A 27,682-nucleotide genomic window follows, 5' to 3' on the forward strand; every position below is an offset into this window, starting at 1 on the left:
TGCTAGATTTTCCACTCAATGGTTTATGGTAACTAGAGCGAGAAAGAGAGAGAGAGAGAGTTAGGAAAAGGAGTGAAAAGATTTATTGAACGTCGTCGAACGATGCGTGCACAGCTTTTGCTCGGTGTATCTGCATTCTCACACACACACACAGGGCGCTTAAGAAATCAACGAACGGGAATAAATCAATTCCATTACCCCGTGTTGCCGTTCACGAACCGGTGTTCCCACTAGAGTTCTCTACTCGCACAACCCAAGCTGTCTAGCGAAAGCAGGATCTTCTGCACGCACGGTAGTCGCCCGGCGTAATAATAGCTCCCGAGAACCACACCACACGACGGTGTGTAATCTGATTTGGTAAATTGAAATGCACAAACAACAACCCACGACTCGGGCGATAATCTGACCCTTGGTTGCTGCTGCTGCTGCTAGTACTGCTTCTGGTCAGACGAGTTAGAAATTCGTATCGAAACAAACACTACGTTGAAAGAGGCAAAACCTTGCCCACCGTTTCCAAGGTTGACTTGGGACACGTTGCATTGGTTCACGCTCTTTCGCCTAGTCCCGGCAAGAAGAGCCAACCAGTGAGGCAAGATATCCACGAGGCTTCGGGAAGCTGTCGATAGTAGAGACTGCGGACTAACTCAATTGATTTGCCCCGATTGGCCCACTGCTTGTGTTCCTGGACCTGCACACGATTACAAGCGCACAGCGCGCGCCGGCTGTGAGACGAGGGCTGGTAAATTAATGCTAACGAGTACGCTCGCACGCATTCCCAGTGGTTTTGATCCCTTCCGCCTTGCACTGCGATTGCATAGCCCTCATCTTCACACCGTCCCCGAGAGGAACGAAAGATCTCCATTACCATTGCCGGGTTGTATTTACCTTGTCCCACGGTGCAAATGCACTCTCGAGGAGCGACGGTGTCTTCGTGTGTACACTCCAGAATTACACAACCACAGTGTGCAGCTACCGTGTGTGCTGAAGAGTCGATTGATTATGACTTATGGAAAACTGGTCGTGTAGTGGCCGTCTTGCGGTTTGAACAGACTCGCATCTGTCCGTTCTGCGTCGAGTTGCGCTCGGCACGCGTCGTTCCATCTTTGGAGCATCAGCTCCTGATGAGTTCATTTAATATATCAGCTTTACACAGTTTATGGTAAGGCGGAGACAGGGAGGCAGCAGGCTCCAACCCACGGCTAAGATTTATAGCAATTCCAAACAGCCGTCCGTCTTCGTTGACAAACGATACCGTCTTACGGAATGGTGTGTATGTTTTCGCACGATTCGAAGAAATCATTCCCAAGATTACCTTGCAGTGGCTTCGGTTTAATTGCAGCCACACGCGCTGTAAGATCTCCCCGGATCTCCAATATTGCGTTGATTATTCATTAAGAGCTTACCGGAAAGAGCGTCCTAGGAGGGGTGGAGGATGTAGCAAATTTAATTGAATATACACCGAGTTGATTCGTATAAGTTGTTGCAAAGCATCTCATGCTACAGATTAAGCGAATGAAGCTAAGCAAACAATAGCTAGGCTGTAGTATACAGCCGAATGTTTCCTTTCATTACCACAATCAGCCGAGCTCAACTCGGGTTAAAGTTATGCGCATTCAAGATGTTATTGATGCCACTCGATTGAGTTTGAAGTACAAATACTACCAGCCGAACGCTCTGCTCTTACTCCACACGCCAGGCTTCTCCGCAGCCACGATCTATGATCTCTCATAAACTATTGCGATAGTTATGAATAATGTCTAAACACACACACCTTCCCTTTCTCAAGACGTTGAACACTTGGGCAGGAGGCTGGTACTTCTTGTAGTTGGGATTTCTATTTATACGTGCACGCTTCAACAAAATATGGCAGGTTGAGGAAGGAATGTTTGTTTGTGTGTGCTTGTATGCGGTTGCTCAACAATTTACGCACACCAAATGACCGATCACACCGACCGACTGGCAGCAGCAGCATGTCGAATGCAATCGAATTGATTATCCAAACGAACGCTTTGTTTGCGCTACGCGCTATGTGCGACTTCGCCGTTACCGGCACCGCTTCAAGCCGCTCAAGTGCCGAGTCCCCGGCCGAGCCGCCACCCCGAAGCCGTCGTTGTTTACCGAATGGTGCGCCTTCCAATACACGCCCGTCATCACACAATTGCTCACAACGCACTTTAATCAACGCACAAACCTATCGGGCAAACGGTAGAATTACACACGCAACGAAGCAACTCTTTCACCCGACTCGTCTCTCAAGTGTTCCATCGCGCCATCGCCCAAGCTTGTGTAGACATCGTGTAGACACCGACACTTTATTCTGCTCTCCGTCAACAACAAAAAAAGAGAAATAAAAGAAATGCTCCCCGAACAGCACACATTGCTGCACACACCCTCCTCGGACGCATCCCGAACTGCATCCACACGCAACGGCTGATGGTGTTCCGGGGGCGTTCAATTGTTTTTAAAACACTCTGCGGGCGGACCTGCGCCCGACTTGGAAGAGTGCCACCAATTTCTCGCACGTACCGCACTCATGACGAGTGTGCACACGGTGACGTCAGGATGCCGGAGCACGGAACCATGGGAAACACATACGGACCCCGATTTGCCGACCGATCAAAACCAGTCGGTCGCGGTCAACCAGTGCGGACACACACTCAAATTCCCCCTTGCGCCGCGGTCACACAGCTCCTTTTAGCACGCAAACTCTGTGTGTGTGTGTTGTGCGGACGGTACGGTTCCCGTAGCCCCGAAAACCTCGGACGTACGGTTTCGGTGGTTGGATTGAAAATTAATTTTCCTCCCCCGAATTCTCCCTTACCATTCTGTGCGCCCCTTTTGCTGTGCCAAACATAGCCGGAAGGAAGGAAGGAAAGGACGAACTGTCACATTAAGCAAATGTTTGTGAACGCAAGTGAACAGAACACTGCTGTGTGTGTCTGCGTGTGGTGGTATGCGGTAATCCATTAAAACAACGGGAGCACATACACAATTTGCATCTCACGCACATCGCACCCAACCCGCCCTCACAACAACCACCACACCCCACGGTCGGTGTTGTGGTCCGTTGCAGCTGTGCACTTATCCTGATGTGCATTCATTCGTTATCCGCATCCGGAATTACGAAATTAGTGACATTGTTTCTGATGGAGAGCCTTCAGCATATATTATTGTGCGTATGTGTCTGTGTGTGTGTGTGTGTTTGGTTGTATTGTGTGGCGCAAAGGACGATGGCCAAACCCGGTTGAAGCCTTAGCAGCAGCAGCAGCAGCAACAGTGGAGATTATGAATATGTTATTGAAGGTCTTCTTCGACCGTTCCCCGGCGCGCGCGCGCGTATGTGTGTATGATAAATGAAGTTTCAACTGTGACAGTGATTGAGTTCCACGACACGAAGGAAACGGTTCCCAATCTCTCAATCAAGTGCGAAATCTGACAGGGTTTGTGCTGTGGATACTGGCGGTGGAGTCTTGTCGCCCGGAAAGCGCAAACCGGTTGCGTGCGCGTTCGACTGTGGAATGTGCTAATTTTCGCCGATTCGTGTTATTTGTAGTTTTGAAGAAGGGGGGTTATGAGGCGGGATTTAGCCAAACTGAACAATTTGCGTTTAACATTAACGGCCTGAAATATTGAAACATTTAGTCACGGTTGTTAGGGGAGGGAATCAATCAAAAAGGGAACCTGATTTTGGGTGTTTCTCGCAGTTAAAATGTTGCATATATGCCGAATGGCATGAAAATTGGAGTTTCATTTTCAATCTTTTATATCATGACCCTTTGTTACTCTTTTGATATTCAATTACAAATCAAATGTTAATTTGTTTCTTTGGCGTTTTTAAATATTCACGTTAAGGCCGCTAAAACACAAATTTAACACACAATTTAAGAGCTTTTTTGACGGCTAAAACAACTATATTCTTTAGAATGAATATAAGTTTAAAGCCTTGCAAACATAAGAGCTCAAAATTCAATAAAATTGGTCCAAAATCCTTATCAACCATAATTTTCGATTTTCTTCAATTCAGAGGCACGAATCCAAATTAATATTGTAGAATATTATTGTAAATTATCTTTGATCTTGCATCTAGCATTTTGGAAGAATTTGTTGTCCATAACCATTTAATTTTACATACATACATTATTTGAAAATTATTAAAGATTCGTCAACATTTATTTAGGACAAAATCAATCAACCTGATCATGACGATTCGATAAGACACTTCCAAGACTTTGTTTTGTTCCGGATAGTTATAGTCCGGATAGGAATCAAATCCGTTTGGCCCTGTAGTAGCCTTCTTGGTTGAATAAACTAGGATATGTTTAAGTATAATATAAACAAAAACTTAATAGGGAGGTATAATCCTCTCAAAAAAGTTGTGAATGTATGCTGTTCTAATTTATTTTAGTGAAAAAAAATATTCATGTTTTTATACAATCATAAGGCATAATCAGTTACTTGAAAATTTTGTATAAAATAATCATACCAAAAATCTTTTTTTATAAGTTCATAAAATTCTTTTTGGTAATGAAACGCAATATTGCATGCCATAAATTTGGAAGCAAATTTCAGAACCCTTTCCCAACCGACAACCACAGCACAGAACACATCAGATGTGTAACGTTAAAAAACACAATAAAAAAGGCTTTCAGAACAAAGGACGATTTTTTTTTCGAAACACTTATTGTCCCATTTGCGCGCCCGCATGCGGAAAGGATGTGCAAATACGCAGAAGCCACTCCAATAAAGCTAAATCCTGCTGTTTTGTTGCTTCTGGCTGTTGGCAGCTGACACTTCTGCACAATAGCCAATTCTCATACTCCGTGCAAAACAAACCGCCTGAAAACTACGTAACATACCAGAGGAAAATCAACAAAGACATTGGCGTTTAATTATTTGACTATCGCCACAATCATCATCATCATCATCATCAAAAGCAGCAGGAACACACTTGTTCGTGCACTGTTTTGCAATTTATGTTGCTACTGCGAGACAGGCAGCACACATTTTCACTCTTTCTACCCCCCATACTACAACTCTGTTCTTCTTCCCAATCACCATCTCGTTATGCTTTGTGCGCCTTTCATAAAACACGCCTCCGCCGCTCTCCGTGTCCACATCGCACGGGCGCACAAACGATCGTGAAACGATTATGGCGGATAGGTGGTTGTTTGCATTATTTTACACATTTATCGCCCAACATGGGGCACTCCCATCGATGATGCCAAGTTGACAAACGAGCTGGGATGGAACGAATGGACTGTGTTTTTGTTGTGTTTTGTACCTCGCCGCTTCGTCAAATATTCCCATTTTCCCTCCCGCCACAGAGGGCGCTCTATCTCTCTTTTAATCTCTTTCGCTCGAAAAATCCCTCGATATGGTCTCTTTCATCCAAAATCCGTACTCCCCGGATGATCGTATCGAAAACGTTATGTCGTTGTGAAATTGCATTCTGTCAGTTTTGGTGATAGTCCTGCTCTTTTTTTTTTATTTGCGGCAATGGTGGAAAATATAGAACACATACACATCCTATCACATGTTCTAGCGGGGGGTAAACAAGCAAAAACGTACCCACTACTGCACCTGATTCTAATTTGAACTCTCTACTTCAATCTATTCAGTGGCGCTAAAAAACGATGGCTCCGATGAATAGTGAGTTTGGTTATGGGAACGCTCGGTGTGACTACTGGGCAGATATGAGAGACCAGAAAAAAACGCATCCTGATGGACTTTCATTTCCAAAACGGCCCACTGTGGGGCCACCATAACACATAAACGTGCACACTTGTTGGTGGGGTTCGGATTAGAAAAACGCTTACAAGTACAGTCGGTATTGTTATGCAAATGTTAGGTATGGTTTTGTTCATATGGTTCATTTGGAACGGAAGCTTTTACGGTTACAACACAATGCATTAAGCTCTCGTGTTTAAATGCAGGCAAATTCAACTCAATTGACATTGAGCCGCATTTTGATGCTGTTTCTGTGCTTATTCATGTTTCAATCGCTAATTTTAGTAGCATATTAAAACAAAAACCGTTTAAACTCACCTGCAGTACGTCCCACAAGTTAAAGCACAGCCAAAATTGCACTGGATTAAACTATAATGTAGCTGTCAGCAACTGATCACATTCGAAGTAGATTATCGTGTCGCGGGGTTTTGATGTGGCTGATAAAGCGAGCCGCACGTTTACCGCATTTAAGCGCCTCTGATGTGAAGCGGTCACCTAATGTGACAGATGTCACCACGAAGTCAATGTTCTTGACACGTTCACCGGCCAGTGTGTGGGTGCACTTTTTTGGTGGGGGTGGAAAATCAATGTGTTCTCACTGCAAACCATTTGCTCCATTCAGAGAATAAACTTTGCTGTCTTCATCAATTATTGCGTATCGTATTGATTTATGTGTTGCTTGAAGATTCTCCACTTTGATCGTTGCTTAAATAATGTACAGAGCACTGTACAGTGCAGTCAAAAGCTTTAAAAGTCAAATGGTAACATTGTGCGACGACTTTCATGTCCAATCTCCCCACCATGAACGTCAACGACACTGCAAACGGTTAACTGATGAATTTATATTTAATTAACATCCTCCTTTCCCATCATCGATACCTTCCCAGAAAGAGCCACTGCAGGCAACTGCACTGCACCGAATTTGATAGTGAACCATTAAAGGAAGAGAACAAAATAAAAAACACCAACTCGCGGTATCGCACCACTCTGTGTCAGTTAGTTAAGAGCGTCCGGTGGTCCAGCGTCGGAACAGGCACAGTAAGCACCAGCAACACAACCATACCCAACGCCGTCGCGTTACTCGTGTCGATCAGCGCGCAGAGCAAAGCGTGGAATGAGCGCGGCCGGACAACCCGGTTGCCGGTACAAACACAAACGCAACACTACTGTCCACAGCAGCCGCAAGGGTTTCGCAGGGCCGGCGCACCACGGCACCCGTGGTATAATAAATGTCAAAATTAATTTTCATTTTCCTCATCATCCAGGGAACGTTTCTGTTCCTGAAGATCTACGGCTACCCGGAAATCGTGAAAACGCACTGTAACCGAACGTCGCTACCAGTAAGTAATTATAATGAATAGTGGCCAGGGGTGGGCAAGGAAGGGGTGGTTTCGAGGGGGGGGGGGTTAAAAGCTTTTTTGTGCAGTGCCTTTTGTAGGGTCTTCTGACCCTGAATGCCAGCTGGGCAGTCTCTGGGCGATATGGGTGGATGTGGGATGCTCAAGGTTGAGTGTGTGTCGGGTGGTATAACCACTGACGGTAATGCACACGGAAGTAAATGATTGAGAGACTAATTGAGCTTGGTTAGAAAGCGAATCGGGAACAATTTATTGAAGATGTGGCATAAAGCTCTTCCAATAAGATTATAGAATCACAAGAAGCAACTCATAGTATGATTAATTTGTGCATTAACTTTGGAACTAACTTATAAATGCAGGTTATACAGAACTGTTTTTTCTTCAAATTTGATTATAAAATTAGAAATCTTTGCTTCACAAGGCACAACACGACAAGATCATTACGAAGATCAAACGAAGGATATCATAATATTATTTACCTAAGCCTAAAATTCAACGCATCTATTTATTTGGGTTTTAATACACTGATTAACAGCATATCCATCACGGGCTGTTCTAATGGATCGACATAAGTGCTAGTTTCTATTGAGTACATTCGAGATAAGTATTTATGCTATGATATTAATAGCACATTAAGACCAATTCCAACATCGCCTAAACAAAATGAGTTTGATGCTTTGGCTGCGTACTGTTCGGGGTTTGACATTTGATTACCAATGTTCTTGGGTTTTGTGTATAACAAGCTAATTATAACCTACGTGGCTATCAATATCTTGAATAGTAGTATCCTTCACCTAGCGAGCGTAATGAGAGTGCTAGAGCATTACCGGCGCTTTTGAAGATTATGTCCAGATTTTCTCCTGAGCATATGTTCAAGCTTTTGAAGTGGACGACTAAAAGGCTAAATAGCAACGAACTATATTGGCAAGCCGATGATCTCCTGAAAGCGAAGCACAGAAACCCATTAGCGAACAGTACTCGAGTGAACCTGCAACAGTAATCCCCCTGTAAGAAGGTTGATAATACTAACAAACTTCACCAGTTATAGAAACGTTTCTTTTTTTTTGGTCTATCTCTCTTTCTCTTGTCTCGGCTGTGTCTTCAGAGTGAGACTAGAAACGTAATACCAAACACGCTCCCAAGGACACACGTTGGAGTTGCAGCTTTCTCCAAATCATTGTGTTCCATTACCACGCCACACGCCTCGCCCTTTTTACCGTATTAATATTTCAGCACAATCTTGCACACTCATGCATCGGAATGTGTGTCTCCATCTGCCCGTATCTGTTAGCGAACGTTTGTATCATTTTCCTCCCACTAAGGTCTTGGCCTCGCTGCTCGGAACGGAACGTCATCGAACGGTGCTGAAGTTCAGCAATGTGTACACACACACACACACACTACTTTCTCGAGACAAGTGAACTGGAGCTACTACTTTCTAAGTTGGGTTTTTTTTTGTGTTCCTTCCGTTCGCTTGTTCGTGTTCAGAGTGTGTTTTTTAGAGGACGATACCGTTCCCATTCCTTTGGAGACTTTGTCAGGCTGTTTCTTTATTTTCCCGAGGGTTTATACTTCCCCACCGACAGAGAGGGAGAAGAGTGCGCGCAGTGTCGCCTAATGTTCGAGCAGCATTGCAATTGTAATGCCACCAATTTTGGTGCCAGATGGTGCAGCACCCCAGGATGGTTGCTTCCTCTAGCCAGCTGTGGAACGGCAAATTGATTGAACAACGTACAATCACCCGAATTACATCGAATGACAGTTGTAACTGGGAAGCGTTGTGTAACAGTGTAAAGTAGTTTGTTGTCTTGTACTTTAGACAATAAAATCGATCTCTCCGCCGGTGTTCCGATTTCTGGCGTTTCTGGCGCAGATCTGACCCGGTTTGTTTGAATCACCGTTTTTTCTTTTTTATGGCACAAATAAACACGATGACGGTCGTGTCAACCCACAGCCACCGCCGCCGCATTTGTAGTCCCTTTGGCGGATGGCAATGTTTATTAAATTCCATCCTTCCCATCCGATCGGATTTCCTTCAGTGTTGTAGTTGTTTTCTCACTCTACTCTCCTTCTCGCGGCGTGAAAAATGACCATCGTGACGTGTGTTCTACGGCAGTGGCAGGCGGGGAATGAGGAACATGATTTTCTAGAATCAGGCAACATCCGGGACAACAGCACAGCTGAAACCCGTGGTACCTCGCACACGTACTGCTGCTGTTGTGCCCCTGGGAGCCAAGGGAAAGCACTCACACACACCATATCCTTGGAGAGTTGATTTAAAAACAAAAAAAAAACAACAGGCAAGACAGGAAATCCTTGGACAGTACAGTGAAAATGAAATAATGTTTTCGTCGGTTTGCTCCTTCCGGTGCCTCGCCTTAATCACCTGCACGAACCGTACGTACCGGGAGGCAAAGTCATTAGGACGATGCAGCGGAGATTAATGTGCTGGCCCTATCCGGCTCGGCCCGGCGGATGGTCCGAAACATGTTCCCTCCACGCTGGTGACCGGAAGTGAATATAAGTTTTTAATTAAACTTTTTAATTACATTTTCAACGCGCGTGTGTAAGTGTACGCGCACATGTTCGGAACAGCGCTGGTGTGCTGGCAATGGGACAGCTTTTTTGTTTGTCGAAAAGAAGCTTTTAAGTCATTTGTGGGTCGTGTAAAAATGGGTAATGATAAACACTAAGCAGCTTTATTTTAGAGGCTTAAGTAGTCAAATTGAATGAAAATATAAGATTAAAATACAAAGGGAAAAAAGAGAAGCACCAGACAGCGCTTCTGAGCATAGACATTAAACAAACAGTATTGTATTGAAAAGATTTCCACGAAAATAGCGCCCGAAGATGCCAAACGTAAAGTAATAAAAAAGGAAATTTCTTTCCCATATGATAGCGAACCAAATAGATTTCATGCAACCGGAACCAATTGAAGGTGTGCGTAAAGTAGGCTAAAATATCATCCCTCCTTTCTCTCATAAAAATCCACAAACCCGATCGGTGAAATTGTATTTGCAACATTATTGTCATGAAGCAGCGCACAGCCCGCAAAGGACAGAAAATAGCAAAAGGCAAATTGGACGGGGCACACAAAGTACCAAATTTATGCTGACTAGTAAGGCAGTCCTCGAGAAAAAGATACAACAACATAAAACCGTTCAAAAGCCGCCAGATGTGGCAACGGTTCGTGGAAGAAACAAGCTATGCTTACCGAACTCCATCTTAGGACAAGTAAGCAAAAAAAAACAAGTGTATGAAGTTCTTTTCAACCACTGTTCCGTTGCCTCGCCGAGTGACGTGTCTGGAAAGTGCAATTTCAGTTCCAGTCTATTTTCACATTCATTCACTTCCTCCTCCGCAAGCCCGGACAAGGCGATACTTCCTCTTGGTGCACTCCCTTGGCGAGAGATGCTCTCAATCGCGTCAAGAAAGTGTCCACGGCCCTTCCAGTGCATTGACTGTTTTCTCACTTTCCGGCACAAATTGAATGTCACGAAAAGCGTCCCTGCAACCGTGAACAATCACAAAAATGGAATTGTTCACTGCGACACTCATCGTAAGTTCCCCCAGAAAGCTCTCGTTTGCTGTTCACAATGCGCCTCCATTGTACCCCGGATGGAAGAGTAGAAAAGGATTAAACAGCCTTTCATTTTCGGTACAGCGTGGCACAAAACCGCACACAATTTCCTTGCACGTGGATTTTTTGTGTATTATTCCTTTCTACCTTCTCATTAAAATACGAAGTAAAAAAAACCCCTGTAGAAAGACTGAAGAAGCTTCGCTGATTTCAAGCCAACGCGGCATGATGGGATCACGCTGTACGCTTCTCATCATCGCAGCGGCGCTCGCAAGAAACGTATTTTTATCCCGCCAGCCCGCGAGGAAGTGATGTGCGAAAATAATGAATTTATAAAATGAACTCGCTGCTCCTTGCGGGCGCACGATTCGCCGGTTCCGTTTCCTACGGGCTGGAACGAATGCGCAAGCGAATGCAAGAAAAAGGGGGTAAACAACAGCACCAAAAAAGTGGATGAAAATGCTTTGCCCCCCCCCCCCCCCCCCCCTCCACACGCACTTTTCTCCCACAGGCTTCTTTTCAAACGAGCGCAAACACTCAAAAACAGGAACAGGAATCGTGTCGGTCTGCGTGTTGTGTCAGTGAAGAGTAATGTGGGGTATTCTTTTTGGTCGAATTTTTTTTTGCGTGTGATGTTAACGATGCCGAGAAAAATCTTCTAACAAATTCTGGAACAGTCTAACGGGCGAGGACATATCGAAGGAACTGCTGCTCTGGTCCTAACAAGAGACAAATTGGGCAAAGCACTCTGCTGCACAGTGGGTAGTGGATGTGAATGTCAATCATAATACTTTTAATTTAGATTACCTTCGGTTGACGGAAGTCAGAGTTAAAATTTTACGTATCAAAGTGAATTTGAAGTTGCCAGAAACACTACTAAATTCAAATTTCTTTTTTTCTAATTTATTCTAATTTGCAGGCATAAATAGAGAAATATAAACAGTTTGCTATTCAATAACTGATTCCGTCACATGTTCAAAGACCCAAGCCCAAATGAGTGTTCCTTACACCCAATAAGTATCTCAAAAAGCCTCTCTCAGTGACGGTTATCTGGACATAAGTCTTTGCTCATTTTAATTTCAGGTGATATGAGTATAACCAAGCACTCTATTGAGTTTTTATGGCATAATGTGGAAAATTTATGTTTGTTGCAACTCGCAAAATTATTCGAAAAACTGTAAATCATTTAAAACTAATGTAGGTAATAAAGGTTTGTTACCGCTGCATATGGTTACTGGTTGAATGGGATGATTAGTGGCTTAAATGTGTTAGGCTGAAAACATTTTTGCATTATTTTTATTATTACATTTAACCTAACTAAGCAGCAAATTGGTTGGGCCTTCATTTTTCCCACAGTGCTCATCGTATCACACGTTCGTTGCACGTCACCGGTTTTCCCTGCTTTTCCACTGGACAGGAAAGTGAAGAAAGTCACACGAATGTATCACACAACCTTCGCCCGTCTATCCCCAAAATATCTCTTGCCTTCGTTTGCATAAAATATTTGCACTCGTGCCTGTTATGCGGCATCATCATCATCATCGCACAAAGTACGCCATCTATATTATTTAATTCAACTTCCCTTTGCTGGCCCAAAACTGACTGAGAAGACAGTTCAAAAAGTGGTGCCACGGATACCCTGCATACCCGGAATACGTTAAGCCCAGAAAGAAGGAGGTTTCTTCTGCATACAAGATGAAATTTAATTTTGATCAAAAGCAATACACAGTCAAACACTCGCAAGGCTAAATTCTCCGTAGGCAAAACGCTCGTAGCCTGGCGCAACGATGATGAATCGAACAGACGGCTTCCCCCCTGTCTGACGGGAAAGCAGAGGAAAACAAAAAAAAAAACCACACCTTCAACAAAATGCTCCACAATAGCGAGGGGGTCGTTGCTCGAGAGGGCTTTTTTTCTTTGCTTTCTTTCCCACTTCCCGATTTATCATCTCACGCGAATTCGCGAAGTGGTTTTCCCTGTAGTTGCCTCAATCTTTTTGCTCGACACTCCCAGGGGAGGAGGTTTCCACAGCGGGCCCCTTGGAGCGTGTGTTGCGAGCGAGTGTGACACAAAAAAGTGGCCCCACCACCAGACTTTAAGAGCACTCGTCTCGGGAAAGAAAGTGGCCCGGACGTCTGGTTGAAAGAGGAGAAAAATTGCCTCCCCCACACCGTGCTTGTGCGCCTGCCGAGCACCCCGAGAGAGCGACGGTTTTCGCGCTTACTAACCGGCTCACCTGCCGGCTCACCTGCTGGGATAAGGGAGTGGCTTAACAAAACGGTTCTCGATTTAAATCATTCACGGATGAAGGAAAGCGTTCCCTTTTTCTTTCACCCAGCGCATCAGCATCATCGTCAGTCCGCTAACGATCATTGAGCTTGATGTTGTTTGCATCCCAACACTTCGTTTAGGCGGTGTGAAGTCGTTCAATCATGTGAGAACATGACTAATGCCTGCATCATCCGTAATGGAATGCTAACACGTAACCCACCACTCCCCCCCAGGCACGTGTGCCATCATCAGAAGGAGGCAATGTTGTAGCAAATTAAAATATTCTTCACCATCGCTGCAACCGCTTCTCGTGCACTTCATTTTTCATAGCCGTAAACTTCGTACACTGAAATGGTCGTACCAAGAAAATCACGGTTGCAAGGCTCCAAAAAAAACGGGAACCACAGACAAGCAAAAGGGGGGGGGGGCCCAAGCTCGTCTCGCAAGGATAAAGCGAGCAGAAATAGTCAAAGAAAAAGTAAAACACTTTTGGCACCAGCAAGCAAGGGAGCCGCAAGCAAGAGTGAAATTTATTGCCAAAGATTTGTAATATTTCCCAACCACTTGAGAGGGCAAGAGAGAGCTTTTCATTGCGCTTTCGTTCGTTCGTTCGTTCGGTGCGCGGAATAAAAGCGCGCCACTTCTCACATCTCATATAATTTGCTTTCGCGCGGTGGGAAGAACACTGAAATGAAAGGAATTCGTAAAACGCAAAAACACGACAAACTCACTGCTTTTAACTCGTTCCTTCCTTCCCTTGGGATCCGAAAGTGTTTTTCTTCGCTCGGTAGAAATCCCACGCCACTACGCGAAAAGCCCTCTCGGAAGGAGGTGTTTTTATTCATGAGGCGCAACTTTTCACATGTGCACTCGCTCATTTGTACCGGAATGAAATATATTTCCCACCGACAAACCCCCCTTCCCCCCAACCCTCCCGTCCAGGGACGACGGAAGGGGGAAAATCATTCATCCATTCCATCATCATTTGTATCCGCTTCCCGGTCAGCGCTGTCTTCCGAACCCTTAATGTGTGTCGGGTGATAAACGCCGGATGTGCCGTCTGGTCATATAAACACACACATACAGACACACGTCAGAAACAAATCTCTTTTGGCACATTTCCGCCTTTTCCGTTTCTCTCCGGTTTTCTGCAGAAGTGATGAATCGGAAATGTTGTTTGAAATGAAGCTCTACATCGTTCAACCCCTTTTTACGCTTGCCTCTGCTGCCAACTCTCCTGCCAATCTGGCAAGTGGCCGAATGAAGGCACTGATTTTTGCCAACTTTAGCTTCTGCTAGCATTTCCATTGCAAATAAACCTGCCTCTCTGGGTTTCTCGTGCACGAGCTTACTTGTTTCTAACAGTCCACGAACCCGTTGCAGGAAAGGTGAAATTTTTCCATTTGCTTACGAGTCGATTCGGCATGTTTGGTTTCTGCATACGGAATGGAGGTGAAAAAAATGTTGCTCTCAGCTTTATAAAGCCGTGAAGAAATCAACTTTCTTTTGACTATAGTTTCGTATGGTCGTATGGTTATTTTTCCCCATCCTGTACACATTGAACGGCACACTTTGGCAAGTCAAGTTTCATTTGGCAAGCAAGAACGTACGGCGTGTGTGTGATTTAAAGTGGATCGATTTCTGCTTATTGAAATGCAGTCAATTGAAAGGTAGACCACTTTAGAAAAGCGAAACGCTATCCACTGTGTCTTGCAAGGTTTTCTTCTATGTTTAATGTTTCAAAGTACAATTTCAAGCGATTCAGCTTCACGCCAGCTTAGACTGTTAACGCCAGCTTTGACTGTTTTGTTTGAGCAACGTATTTTCTCGGTGTTAATCGATATTAGCCCACATCATTCTTATTAAGCGCCTGAAAGTATGCAATTTATGACAATGTATGCTTTTTGAATAATATTAGTTGAAATGTTTTTTTTTCTCCTGAAAAATGAACACGTTTTTAGTGAAAGAATTTGTTCTTGTTTGAAAACGTTGAACAGTACGAATAATTGCAAACTTTTCATATTATTTTTATACCAAACTTTCACGTTCACTTTATCAGGGAAAATCAGAAGTAAAACGAGCTTCAAATAAAATTGCCCACAATTAATAACAAAGTACATAATTACATCCATCATGTAAGTACTTCCAAGCAGTAACAATCCCTAAACGAGCCTTAATAAGGGAAACTTAGTTCAAGAGCTAAACTCGCACAGCACACGAGCCACCACCAATCATTTCCACTCCTTCCCCTTTCACCCGGCTCAATACATTACCGAAGCAGCATATTTCATCTGTGGCAAGTGTGATAAAGTTCTTTCCAATGACCTAGAACCCATTAACCCATGCTACGTGCGCCGGCCACGTCGGTTGTCGATGGCCAGCCACTCACTTTTTGCACTCCATTGCCGGCATCATGAGCGAACCGGGTGGGCGAGGGAAATTGGCCCCCATGACTTGACCACTATTACACCCGGACGGTTGGCTGGCCGTACGGAACATATATTCACCCCCTTCTGCACCGGTTGTTTGCCGTTCCGTCCATCGACCCCGCATCGATTGCTTCACAATTCCATCGCTGTAATATATGGCCGATCCCGTTTCCTCCGCAAGGGACGGTCTGGTGTGCGATTATTCAACCTTGCCTCAATCTTTCTTGAGAAAGTCCACCTTACTCCGGATTTGATCCATACCGTAAGTGTGTGTGTGTGTGCGTGTGTGCGAGTATGATTCTTTGGAATTTACTCCAGAAAATCATCCCACCGTTTCGTTCTGCCTCGTGCACTGACGGCCACCATCAGCCAGGGGTTTCCGGGTTCCCGTGCTCGGAAGACTGCGAACGTATCAATGAAGTGTGTTGCGTTCGATCTACGGTGTACGATGTCGAAATCGTTTCCTGCATCAGCAGTTCTAAAATTGAACGAGCAAAAAGAGCAGAGAAGAGATGAAAAAACACACACACACGGATAAAGACGATGGAAAACACTATCATCTCGGGTGCAACAATTCTCGAAAGCACTTCGAACTGAACACCTTCTTCACCACTGTTGCAATGCATGCGTCGAGAGGTGAGGGAAGGAATTGCTATTCTTTTGAATTTGTAACAGTTTCACACAGAATATGGTCGTCTGCCTTTATACTGTTATGGTTCTGCCATGATTCTATGTTTGATCGCCACAGCAAGCAAGGTTTAGTCGACCGGAAAACGATGACCCATGGGTAAGAAGCACACACGGCACCCCCTCAATCTTACCAGCTCTATTTTCGTTCAAGAGTACAACCACCCTGCCACCAGCGTATCGGAGCAATTAATTCGTGTCGATGGAATAAGCTGCTGTAAGCCGTACGCTTAGGCTTACCGGTACCGATCGGAATGATTTTCTAGCCAAATGAGCTAAACGAATCTGCCCACTCCACCCTTCACCGAGCCTTATCGCATATATCATCTAGCCAATGGGGAAGGGGAGGGTGTGCGTGTGGCTTCGACTCTAATGCCAGTTCGGGCCAATTAGCCTAAAGCCCTTAACATGACATAAAAGCAGCATGCAAACGACAGGAACAGAAATCGGCAAGAGCTGCATTAATGCGTAAGGAATTATAAAGCCGATTTCAACAGACTTCTTTTAAACCCCAGCCATTCTATGGTTTTATCCATTCTATTGTTTACTATAGCTTCTAATTTTATTCAACATTGTCTCAGTTTTATTTTATTTTTATTCTAATTTCTTATCATTTATTTTCTTCTGTTTAATAATTTATTTATTTATTATTTCTTTTGTTTTTGTTTTCCTATTTTTCCCCATTTCTTTTATTTTCATGAATCTTACTTTTACCACACTGCACAACATAACTGAAACTCGTCGCACTTGAAGATCGACGAAGAGCTCGAGTCAACAGATGAGTTCGGTGACGACTTTAATTCGGAAATGGTGTATGATGTAAGTACCGTGCCATGTTTTGTCATGGGAGTTTTTGGCAACAGCCCGATTTTCACTACCGCTTCGACATTCGATACTAACTCATCACAAAAATCTGGCGCTACGCTCGTTTGCAGCCCACGGACAGCTGCATAATTGGAAGAGAAGATTCTAATTTGAGTTAAAACTCATGATAACATAATTCATATTTTGAACTCTCTAAAACTACAAATATAGCGTTTAAGTTGCACTCCATTCGCCTTTGTAATGTAACCCGTTTCTCTCGTTACCAACACAACATTACCTTTCCATTCATCGTTAACTAAACTAGCACCAGCTTATAGATTGTGCCCGATTCCGCGAGCTCACACCGTGCAAAGGTACCAAATCAAAAACGGCATCGTTTTTTTATCTCGGACGCATCATAAATACTGATTAAATTGCACTATCGACTGAATGGATCAAACACATAAATTCAAAAGCGATACGCTTGTTTAACGCTATCGATAAACTCAACTGTTCACTGCCCAGAAGCAACCGAAACCATCCCCACAGCCTATCACGTTCAGGCGTGTCAGTGGCAATCGCACACAGCAAAACGAACGGAATTAAGCTACCGACACGCACATCAAACTAAAAACCCCTTTCGGCGTCTCGGTGGTCAATGGCTCAAACAGCACGAATTAAGTTCAGCACACGCAATTCAATGTGTGCGCCAGCTTGGGTCGATTTAATTCGTGTGTTTGTGTGTGTGTGTGTGCCGTTGTGTGTTTATTAACTTTATCGATTTAGTTATCATTCAATTGCCTGCACCCTGGCTCTTGTCAATTAATTATTGAGCTCAGTTGATGCTGACCGTACCATTCAATCAAGAGTGATCGAAAGGAGGGGGATCGATACAGTGGAGACACACAAACAAATGCAACAACCGTAACAAGCAGGTTAGAAATGATTTATATCCTACTGATTGCTGCACGACTGACAGCGCAGCATCAACGCTGTATCAAAATTGTTTTTATTTCTATCTTTTTTTCTCACACCCATCCGATAACAACAGATTAAAAATCATTTCAATTTAAATAATTCCCTATCGCAAATTGAATCGTGCAAAATAAATAGCACGCAGCAATTAGACACCAATCGGCTTTGCGTTGGGTAATTGATGATCGAACAAAAGAATATATTTGTTTTCATACGTGTTCAAACACTTCTAGCAGGAAACAAGTTTGATTTCATGCGCTAATGAGATGACAATTTGGTACAGAATTATAGCAATCTAATGTAATTTTTCAAATGCATTGATACTGAATAGCCTATCCTTTGTAATAGTAATTGCAACGTAGTTCAACACGATTCAATGGTTTTTTTTTGCATCTGAACTGAGCTTTGATATTGAATTTGGGCTTATTAATTTGTCCTTTTTTACATATGAAATTCAGGTTTTCTTAGAGCTTACATTCAAAAACTGGAGGCTTTGGTTTGATGCTTAATTAAAAATCCAAATCAAAAGCTTGCCAACTGCAAAGCGATGAACTACTCCATTTTAATTGTATATAATTCAATTTGATGTCACAGTCAGGCATTCCTCCGTACCAGCTTGATATTTGTTTATTGGATTAAGAATTTTACTAACTAGTTCTCTTCTCAAACGAGCATTGCTAAGACTAGTTTATACGATATCTCCTAAGTAAGCAAAACAATTTGCTGCTATTTTCATCATGTTGGGAAAAAAAATTCACACAAAATTGAGAAGGAATTGTCATATTGAAAAAAAAAACCAGTAAATATGAGGTAAGCTTTAAAAAAACCGAATGAAACGAAAGAGTTTTACATTTTGAGTTACTTGCTTATGTTAGTAAGAGCTTCCTTTCCGCCAGAATGGACCCAAATGGAGATAGTTTTGCTTCACATTCTTCAAAAATTCCCCAGTATTTAACGGAATGCTCCTTTCGGCATGCGATAAGCTCAGCTTACATTTGCCAGACGCAAATACCCTTTAATAGGAACCTATTCCCCTCCAAATGTGTCGGCTTCTAATAGTGAGCTTTTACAGATTCAGTTTCCGTTTTCACGAACCCGGCCTGGCTGACCGATTGCGTGCAAAACTGGAGCCAAACGTCGGGGCGACAGCTAACGCAAAAGCGCTGCCTTTGTTCTTTATTTCGATACCCGCATCCAGGGGACACGAGGGGGGAGGATCGTTTTTATGCTCGTTCTTCCGTTCATTATTAATACTACCTCCACTTGGGCGGCCATTCCATTGTGCGGACGGCATCTCGGCAACGCTCGTAGTTTGTTTTACTTCGACCGCATCGCGCCACACATTCCGTATACAGTGCTCGGAGACACACTCACGCACAGCCCGGAGAGTTGATTTTGGGGCACCGATACCGACGCGGAGCTGCCCACTTCCGTTCAAACACACACACACACGCGCGCACGCATACCGTAGAGAGTGGTTGAGTGGGGTTGGTCACCTCGTTCGTCAAACGGTCAAAGTGGCCAACACCCGGCCCGGTCGACCGGTTTACGTTTGATTGTGCTGCTGCTGTTGCTGCTGCTGCCTTTGCCCGCCAGCCTGCCGGCGAACGGCTAACGGGCGAAGTTAATTAAATTTGTTTAGGACAACCCCGAGCCTGCCCCGGGCGGGAGCACATGGGGGGTTTGCACAAGACCGTCGTTTTATGCTGCCGGGCCCCAAAACTCCGGTCCGGAATCAAGGATTCGGACGGTCGAGCCCATCGGTCATTTTGTTACAAAACAAGAAAAAGAAGGCCGCTTGGTGTTTGGCCCAAAAAGCTCGTCCTCACTTTCTGCAGGGCGCAGCGGGTGCGTCAGTGGAACTTGCCTTGTCCCCTTAGAAAATAAAACCAAACCTTCGTTGAACTGGAGTGGAGTGTAAAAAGAAAAGCAAAACAAAAAAGACCCCTCAAGCATCCGCATCGGAACGTAAATAAGGACGAAAAATTAATAAAATCAGCTTCACCCCTCATCGCCCGCCCAGGAAGAAGGTGGGCTTGTCTTCAACACTTTTTTGTGCTTTTGCTTCCCTGCCCTCCCCGTACACAAATATGCTACACCTATGGTGAGCAGCGAGAAAAACGGAAAATGCTACGCTACGTAGAAAAATACCAAAACACCTCCAGCCTTGACCTCGAGCGGGGCGAGCGAGCGATCCGAGGACATTCCGATCGCGCCGGAGACGAATGATGACAAAGGCAACAATGGCCCAACAGCGGTTCTGCTGACTTTAAGCACCTGTTTACGAACTGACTCCACCGGTTCACGCGATCTTGGAAGGAAGAGAGAGAGAAAACCAGCTCCACCGCTCTTCCGATCCATTTCACCTTTATCACGCCCTTTCCAGAACGTGCCAGTGTGCCGGGGAAAATGACAAAAGAAGGAAGAAAAAACCCACGTGCGGCTACGATTTACACCAACTGCTGTCACACGTCACCTGAACCGGGCGTCACACAAAAAGGCGCGGCCTCGAAAATTGGCTTCGTCCGGTCGAGGCTCACCGGTTGGATTGGAAAGGAATTTTGGGGCGATAATTTGAATGCACGAAGAAGCAGCCCGGCAAGAAAAGGTCACGCAGGTTCTGTTTATCGCACCCTTGTCGGTCATTTTTTGTGTGTTTTTTGTCTGGTAAGTGTTTCTTTTCGCCTCATAATACGAGGCGTGCTTTTCCTTCGTCGAATGACCGCACGGGAATGATGCGCAGTCATGCAGCACGGGAAGACTGGGAGGATGGGAACGGTGGACAGGCTGGGATAGTAATTGCCTGGTGGAAATTACCATTCCTTCGCACGGAACGGGCACCTCCGGCCCTTATAGTCTTCCCGTTTGCGCACGCGTTTTTTTTTTTTGCGTAACATTCTTCGCACATTCTACCTTTGAATTCAATCAACCTTCGGGGTGAAACATTAAGAAGGATTAAGGACAGAGAGAGAGAGGGGCACAATGTGGACAGCAAAAAGGAACGGAGTGGACGCAATTCATACGAAAGATTAACGCCCAGATCCGCGTATTTGCGTTTCGTTAAAGTACCGTACCCGTTCGTCGTGTGGCTCATTAAACGAAGCTTAACGTGTTTGCGCTTTTGCCAGCCGCCAGCCATTAGCGAGTTTTATTGTAGCACTTGGCAGCTTGGCAAAGCGCCCTGTAAATGAGGGCTTTTTTTCGTCCAAATTGGGAAAACGCCTGCAGTGTTTGTGCAATCTCGGCAACAAAACACACGGTACACCAATTTAATAGTGTCCCACACTGCGCTTCCCTGTGCGCAGTTCCAATTATATCCAGGCCAAAAAGGGAAAAGTGACAAATTACAACACCGTGAATGTGCTGCAAAAATCTGGCACAACAAACAAACCCGTGCCCGGACCAGTTGTGTTGGGGAGAGAGACGGAGGACGGTAGCAGAAAAGCACAAAAAGGCCTTCAGATTATCTCCAATTACCGGCACGGAAATTCCTGTTCCCGTTCTCGCCTCCTTTTTTAGCTTTGTTGGGCGGCTATCACACACCAAACACACACACACACACGTTGGTGTGGTTGTAGTGAAGGATCATGCGGCCAATATCTCGATTTCCTTCCCTTAAAGCGCGTGATCTACCGCACGATAAAAACTGGCCCCGGAACCGAGGTCAAAGGGATGAGGTGCGTCCACTTAACTCATCAAACCAGAAATCCCAGACCACTTACCCCTTTTCGGGTTGGCCCTTTTCGATGAGTGTGTGTGTGTGCGAAAACCACAAACTATCCCATTGCAGCGAAAACACATACCTCCGAGCCTCATTTCACCTTATCTGCATACAGCCGAGTGTGCACACTCGTAAAATGTTATGTAAAGGTGTAATTAATCCAGCCCACGGTGTGCCCGTGATTTTCTCTCTCCCTCTATCGCTCTCCTTTTCCACGTGCTGGTTTTAAAATGTGTACATTATTCCATCCCTCCCGCTCTTCACTTCAATACAAGTGCGCTCCAACGCTCTGTATGGCAAGTAATGAAGATGGGAAAAGAATGTGAATGGTGCTACGTTCTTGATACTCTTGTTACGCGCAAGCACGTGAAGGTTGGGAGGTTTGTTGCTACAAATTTGCCTCAAAATTGTCTTACCATTCTTCGTTAGACCGCTTCATTCGCCTGCCCCTGCTCTTGGTGCAGCAAACACGGTTCTAGTGGTCGTTTTTTTGCTTCTTTTTGCCCTCACTACCGACATAAAGAAGCATAGACAGCACCATTTAAGGGATCCAATTTCCTCTCGTACGTGTGGTGGGTGTGCTTTACGCGAAGAAACCTCAAAAATTGCCATCATTCCCACACACACACATGTATACACATCCTTACCGTGTACGCACCGTCGAAAGGTGGCAAGTTCCTACGCTTTTGGGGCCAGAACAACGGTTTCGCTGCACGCAACTCGCTGCTCGATTTACGACTCGGGCAATAAAATTTATAACCCAGTCCTTACCGAGCAAACCAGCAAAGAGATAGAGGGAGAGAGAGAGAGAGGAAAGGGAGAGACAGCCATTCCATACCTCGTTGTCGATGGGTAGATACACGATGTGGCACACAAGCACACACATGTCCGCAACTTAAACGAACCGTCGGCACAACTTCCGGATTCCATCAAACGACAAGCGACGGCGCCGCACTGGAAAAGCGCACCGGAGCGTGATCGCAGGACGTCAGAATTCGCGGAAATTATCAACCGGCTGCTCTTTCTTTCTTTTTTTCATTCTCGTCGGTTTGAATCCTCCTCTATTGTGACACACACACGCGTGGCACCTGCTTTCACCTGCCGAAACTGACGATAAACGTACTCAACGCGTAAGCTGCGTTGCTGCGGTTCGGGACGTTTGAAACCCGACCCATCGTATCATTGTCAGGTTCGTGCGGCCCCGTGCGCTGCAAATGTGTAGATAGGCATGAAAAGTGTGCCTGAATTAAATTTCTTACCTTTTGATACATACTCAACCACACGCGCACGTGCGCGCACAGAGCAAATCGGATGGATGAAAAGTGCTCCCATGGGAGGCGGGCAAACTGGAAGCCGATGCCTTCAAATGCCATCCAACCGACCGTTCCGTTGGACGTGTATCAAATATGCGGGCTGTATACCGCCTACCCCTTTGGAATGTGTGTGTGTATGTGTATGACGGATAAGCTTTAGGGGTGCTTTTGCCCCACCCCTTGCCCAAAAACAAGGAAACCTCCCTTTAGAACGGTAGCTTCGTGTGTTATCGCTTCTTCACAGCTTCTATTTCGCTTGCTCCGAAAACGTTCGCTCGCACATCCGAAGCTGTGGATAGGCCGGATAGGTTGTGGAGCAAGTCGATACGCGCTGTCAGCAATTTGAGGGACGACTGACATGACTGACAGGTGCGCTTCAGAAACCTGTGACGTAACCGATACGCGCGCACCCGCGCTAAGGTTGCCCGCAGCAACGGCACGACAAACTAGTCGTCACCGCCGTCTCGTTTGACATTTGAGGTTTGCGGGGAAGGGTTTTGATTGCAAAAATCAACCCCTTTTCACTACCCCCCCCCCAACCCCTCCTCTCTATCTCTTTCTCTGCTGTTGTGATAACGATTTGCGTTGAAACGCACGCACGGCTCGCATCGTATCGGAAGAGGATGGGAACCGGTGCGGGGTTTTGGAGGGCCAATTTTCGGCAAATTTCATTACATTCCTTCACCCAATGATGCGTGCGGTCAAATGACTATCGGTACCGAGCGAGTTACTACGCCAACTACCGGCACCAGCAAAAGGTGCTTTCCTCAACCTCACCAAACCACGCCACGCACACACACACACACACATATACTGTGAAACTTCTACTTGAGCAAATGCTTGGAATTTGTTGCTCATGCTTTGATGTGCCGTCGTGACTCGGCTCAATAATAGGCGGTAAATAGGATCACGGGCACAAAGAAATGCCCTGACAGGGGTGGGGAAAGATTTGAAGTGGAACAGGTTGCACGGTTGAACAAAGCTTACTGCCGCGGAAGCTCGTTGGACCCCCTTTCTGCTCGTTGATGGGCAAAGCATTACACTAAAAGCTTGTCAAACGAACCATATCGTGTAAGGGAAGGTTGGTACAAGCCATCATCTTTGCGAACAGCACGAGCTAAAGTTCATCCTTTGGTGTTCTGACTTTAAGAAACTGTTCGTAACCCTCTTTTGTTCATTAGTGGGTATTGTCTGGCTAATAGTGCTAAATACAGTGACTCGTGAATTGATAGCACAGCTGCACTGGATTAGTATTAAATTATAAATAATGATTTATATGATTTTAAGCACTTTACGCACGTTCTTACTTATTTTTCATACTGTTATCATACTTTTTAGCCACTTTGATAAAAACAAACCGTAACCTGATTTGTGATTTGTGCAGCAAAGAACTAGAACCTTTTTTATATTACATTTCAAAGCGTTTATAAATACATTATAATACATTCCAAAGCGTTTTTAAAGCATTTTTTACATTGATTTCCTTTCGTCTCTTGTATTGTGAATTTTATGGCATTCTTATCAACTAACACATACCTTTTTATGTATATAAATTACGAACGCTTCTTCAATATTACGTTCAAATGCAGCTTGGTAGTTAGGTTAAGCTAGAGATAATTGTTGGAAATAAATCACTTTGCATTTGTACATAGAACAAGCAAATTCATCTTTCCGATGAGGTATCGTTGGTCATGAAAACTTAATCATGATCTCCGGCTCAGTACATTAGTTTGTGTAATCATAGGTTAAATATCAATTGTTGATTTCTCTTTCACTTGGTGACAAATAAACAATTATTTAGTTATTTATTATTTATTTCATAACATGACAAATGACTTTTAGGCAGAGAACAAACAGCAGAAAATAGAAATGTAAAATCAAAATTAACTGTATTCGATGCACTGTACCATCAACTCCGTGAGTCACTTTAATTTTTAATTGAATCCGTGTCTATTCACTTGTTGAGTGCTACAGGCAATGTCATTGAATTATATTTCAACAGAGCGCAAGCATTAATAACGCTCACTGGGAGAATGTATTAAGCACAAGTAACATTTGCAAGCATATTCGACTGCGCACTTTGGATCACCCTAAGTTATATTGCGAGCGTGTATTTTTTTTAAAATATGCTCTCATTTCTTAACCTAGTGCCAACGAACCAACGAACGTAAGTGGCTGCAATATCAATGCCCCACAGCGCATTGTGCGCCATACAGACAGAACGACGCCAGCCACCATTACATACGGTGCACTACATTTTCTACCGCACTTGAAGTTCACCTTACCGCGGCGCCCCTTTTCCGCACCATTCAGCAGAGAGATTACTAAGAATAGGTGGCGCAAAAAAATATGACAGCTCGACTCGAGAGCATCATCTTCCGGAAGGTTCTCCGTCGCATAAGGGGGCAGGTGAGCTACCTAACTCGTCCGCCATCTGCTGGAAGCAAGACACATAGAACACTGCCTCGCCTGTGTGTGAGTGCACCTCCACCACCTTGTGCCCGGTTTGCGGTCTGAAAGAATGTTCCTTAAGCCGCACTCCGCCGGGACCCACAGTCGCAATCCATACGCGCGACACGATAAATGGACGTGGTCGGAAGTTGTACTTCATACATTAAATAAGTTGTATGTCCCTTGGTTATCCTTCGTCTGGAGACCGAGTGTGAAAGGAGCGACACACAAAAAAAAGTATTAATCCGCCTTTCCCACCAACCCAGTGAGGACATACATATAAAAGCAAATCTTCTTCATAAGAAAAATACGTTGCGGTTTGCTTGCGTGCACACCACAACCAAGCACACACACATATATAGAACTTTGTGAAGGTTCTACTCGCAATGAAGATGAAGCCCATCCAGTTGCACTACATATTACACCCAAGATACCCGGGAAGCGCTTGCTCCAACCCAAAAGGTGGTTAAAGGGAAAGAAATTAAATTAACAACTTTATAGTCCCACACGGCGGGTGAGGTTTAATTAACTTATTTCAACACACTTACGAGGCTTTTCCGCCCGGTAGAAGGAACCCTGTTCCCGGGCCAGATGGTGGCCGGCTAAACGACGCTGGCATAAGTGTTGACAAGTGTTTGGGACGGGCCGGACGACGGCACAGCGTTCCGTTTTTCGGCACACCCAATTCTTGGAAGGGTTGTGGTCTTTTGCGCACTTTCGCGCAGCAAACCCAAAGGGTGGTCGATCACGTTTTTGCCCCTTCCGCTTGCCGCATGGCTAAACTAGCGGGGAGCAAAACTGTGCGCGTCTCTACGGGATGCCAAAATCAACGGTGCGCTGTCCCGAGCGTTGAATACAGTGTGGGAAAGTAGCATTATTACTTCCACCAATAAATGCACAATATCCGTACTCATCTGCTCTGCCTCTGCCCGCGGACAACAGATTGGTTCCAGCTCCCGCCTAGCCGACGGTTCCGCATGGCTTGGGACTCCAAAATCAACCAATATCAAGCTCAAGTTTTCCGAGTATTATTCCTTTGAGGACGCGTCGCTTCGCATGACAACTTTCGCTTCAGACAGCTCCACTTTTTTTCTCTCTTTCTCTCCTCCGTTTCATCTTCTGAAGACGAACTTTTAATTATTCTTTGACAAATATTTAACCGGCTTCCTGATTTTGCCCCGACCGGTGAAAGTTGCACGCCCCGAAACACCGACGAACGGCAAGATTAAAACTGAACGGACGAACGATCACAGGCCATCTTTGCCAAAGATTGTCTCTGGTTTGGCTTCGCTTTGTGTGGGGGGGGGGGGGGGAAATAGCTTTCCAACATCGGAACGTCCATCAAACAGCAATATTTCCTCCTTCATTGCGCATCGCGTCCAATGGAGACATTTTCAGTGCACTCATCCAGCGGGAAAACTAGCCGGAGGTGGTACGCTATTTCAAATTTGTACGATTCTCGTGCACTAGCTCCGAACCTTCGGCGACAATTCCAACTATTGTCCCACCAAACTCTCTGGCCCACACTCTGTTCGTTGTTGCAGAGATTTTTAATTTGTTTTCTTGGGAGAATCTTGCTTTCTCCCAATTGTACGCGTTTTGCGATGCGCCTTGATGAAAATGGTGGCCAGGAGACAATTTCTTAATGTTTTAGCCTTGCTCGCCAACTGCACCCACTGGTACTGCGGGTCTTTAAAACTGTATAATCCATTGGATTATGAAGTAGGAAAAGGAAATGGGTGGAACAGAACAAAAAAAAACGGCATTAACAGAAACAACGGAAAGCCGTTCCCGAACAATGTACTCGCCGGCAAAATGGACGTGTTTTCTTCTGGTTGGACACTTTTATTTTATGTTTTTTTTTTTTGTACAATTTGGGACTTTTGCAGCATTCCTGGGCTTTTTTTTATATCCAATTGCAGGGATATAGCTGCAATAGAAATGAAACTAGTTTTGGAACATAATGGTGCACAACATTGCCGTGCAGGATTCAATTTGAACCAATTGCATAGAGTGCATCGAGAAAGAGAAAGAGAAAAAGAAACTTTTAAAACGGAAAAGCAAAAATCCCTACCAAATACTAGCCAAATATAACTCCCCATTCGTTGCCATTTTAAAACTGCAAAAAATGGTGGAAAATTTTAAATGTTGCCGTTCGGTCCCTTCTTCGATTTGCTGTGGTTTTTTCGCAAACGCCATTTAAATTTATTGAAGCGTTAATGTTTTTTCACCCCCAATATTCCTTTATGTGCGACACGGTTACAACAAGAATTTCCTGGTACGAGTAAGCTTTTCCGTCGTATTTCGGTTCCGTTTTTAGCGTTCGCAAGCTCAAAATTTACTTTCTTCTCGCATTGTGAGGGTTC

General features: G+C 44.7%; 1 protein-coding gene across 10 annotated transcripts in view; it reads left to right on the forward strand.

Annotated features, from left to right (window-relative positions):
- Window positions 1-27,682, forward strand: part of LOC120947924 (collagen alpha-1(XVIII) chain) — a 197,932-nt gene that overhangs the window by 116,899 nt on the left and 53,351 nt on the right. For 8 of the 10 annotated variants that reach the window (XM_049607966.1, XM_049607968.1, XM_049607971.1 and 5 more), the window contains exons 5-6: window positions 6,993-7,067; window positions 16,806-16,871. The exons of 1 other annotated variant lie outside the window; for it this stretch is intronic. In XM_049607966.1, the coding sequence (XP_049463923.1) occupies window positions 6,993-7,067; window positions 16,806-16,871 (141 nt within the window). The remainder of the gene's footprint in view (window positions 1-6,992; window positions 7,068-16,805; window positions 16,872-27,682) is intronic. One more of the 10 variants, XM_049607970.1, reaches the window with a different exon arrangement.

Source organism: Anopheles coluzzii, chromosome 2, assembly GCF_943734685.1.
Source record: "Anopheles coluzzii chromosome 2, AcolN3, whole genome shotgun sequence".
In the NCBI taxonomy this organism is placed as follows: Eukaryota; Metazoa; Arthropoda; class Insecta; order Diptera; family Culicidae; genus Anopheles; species Anopheles coluzzii.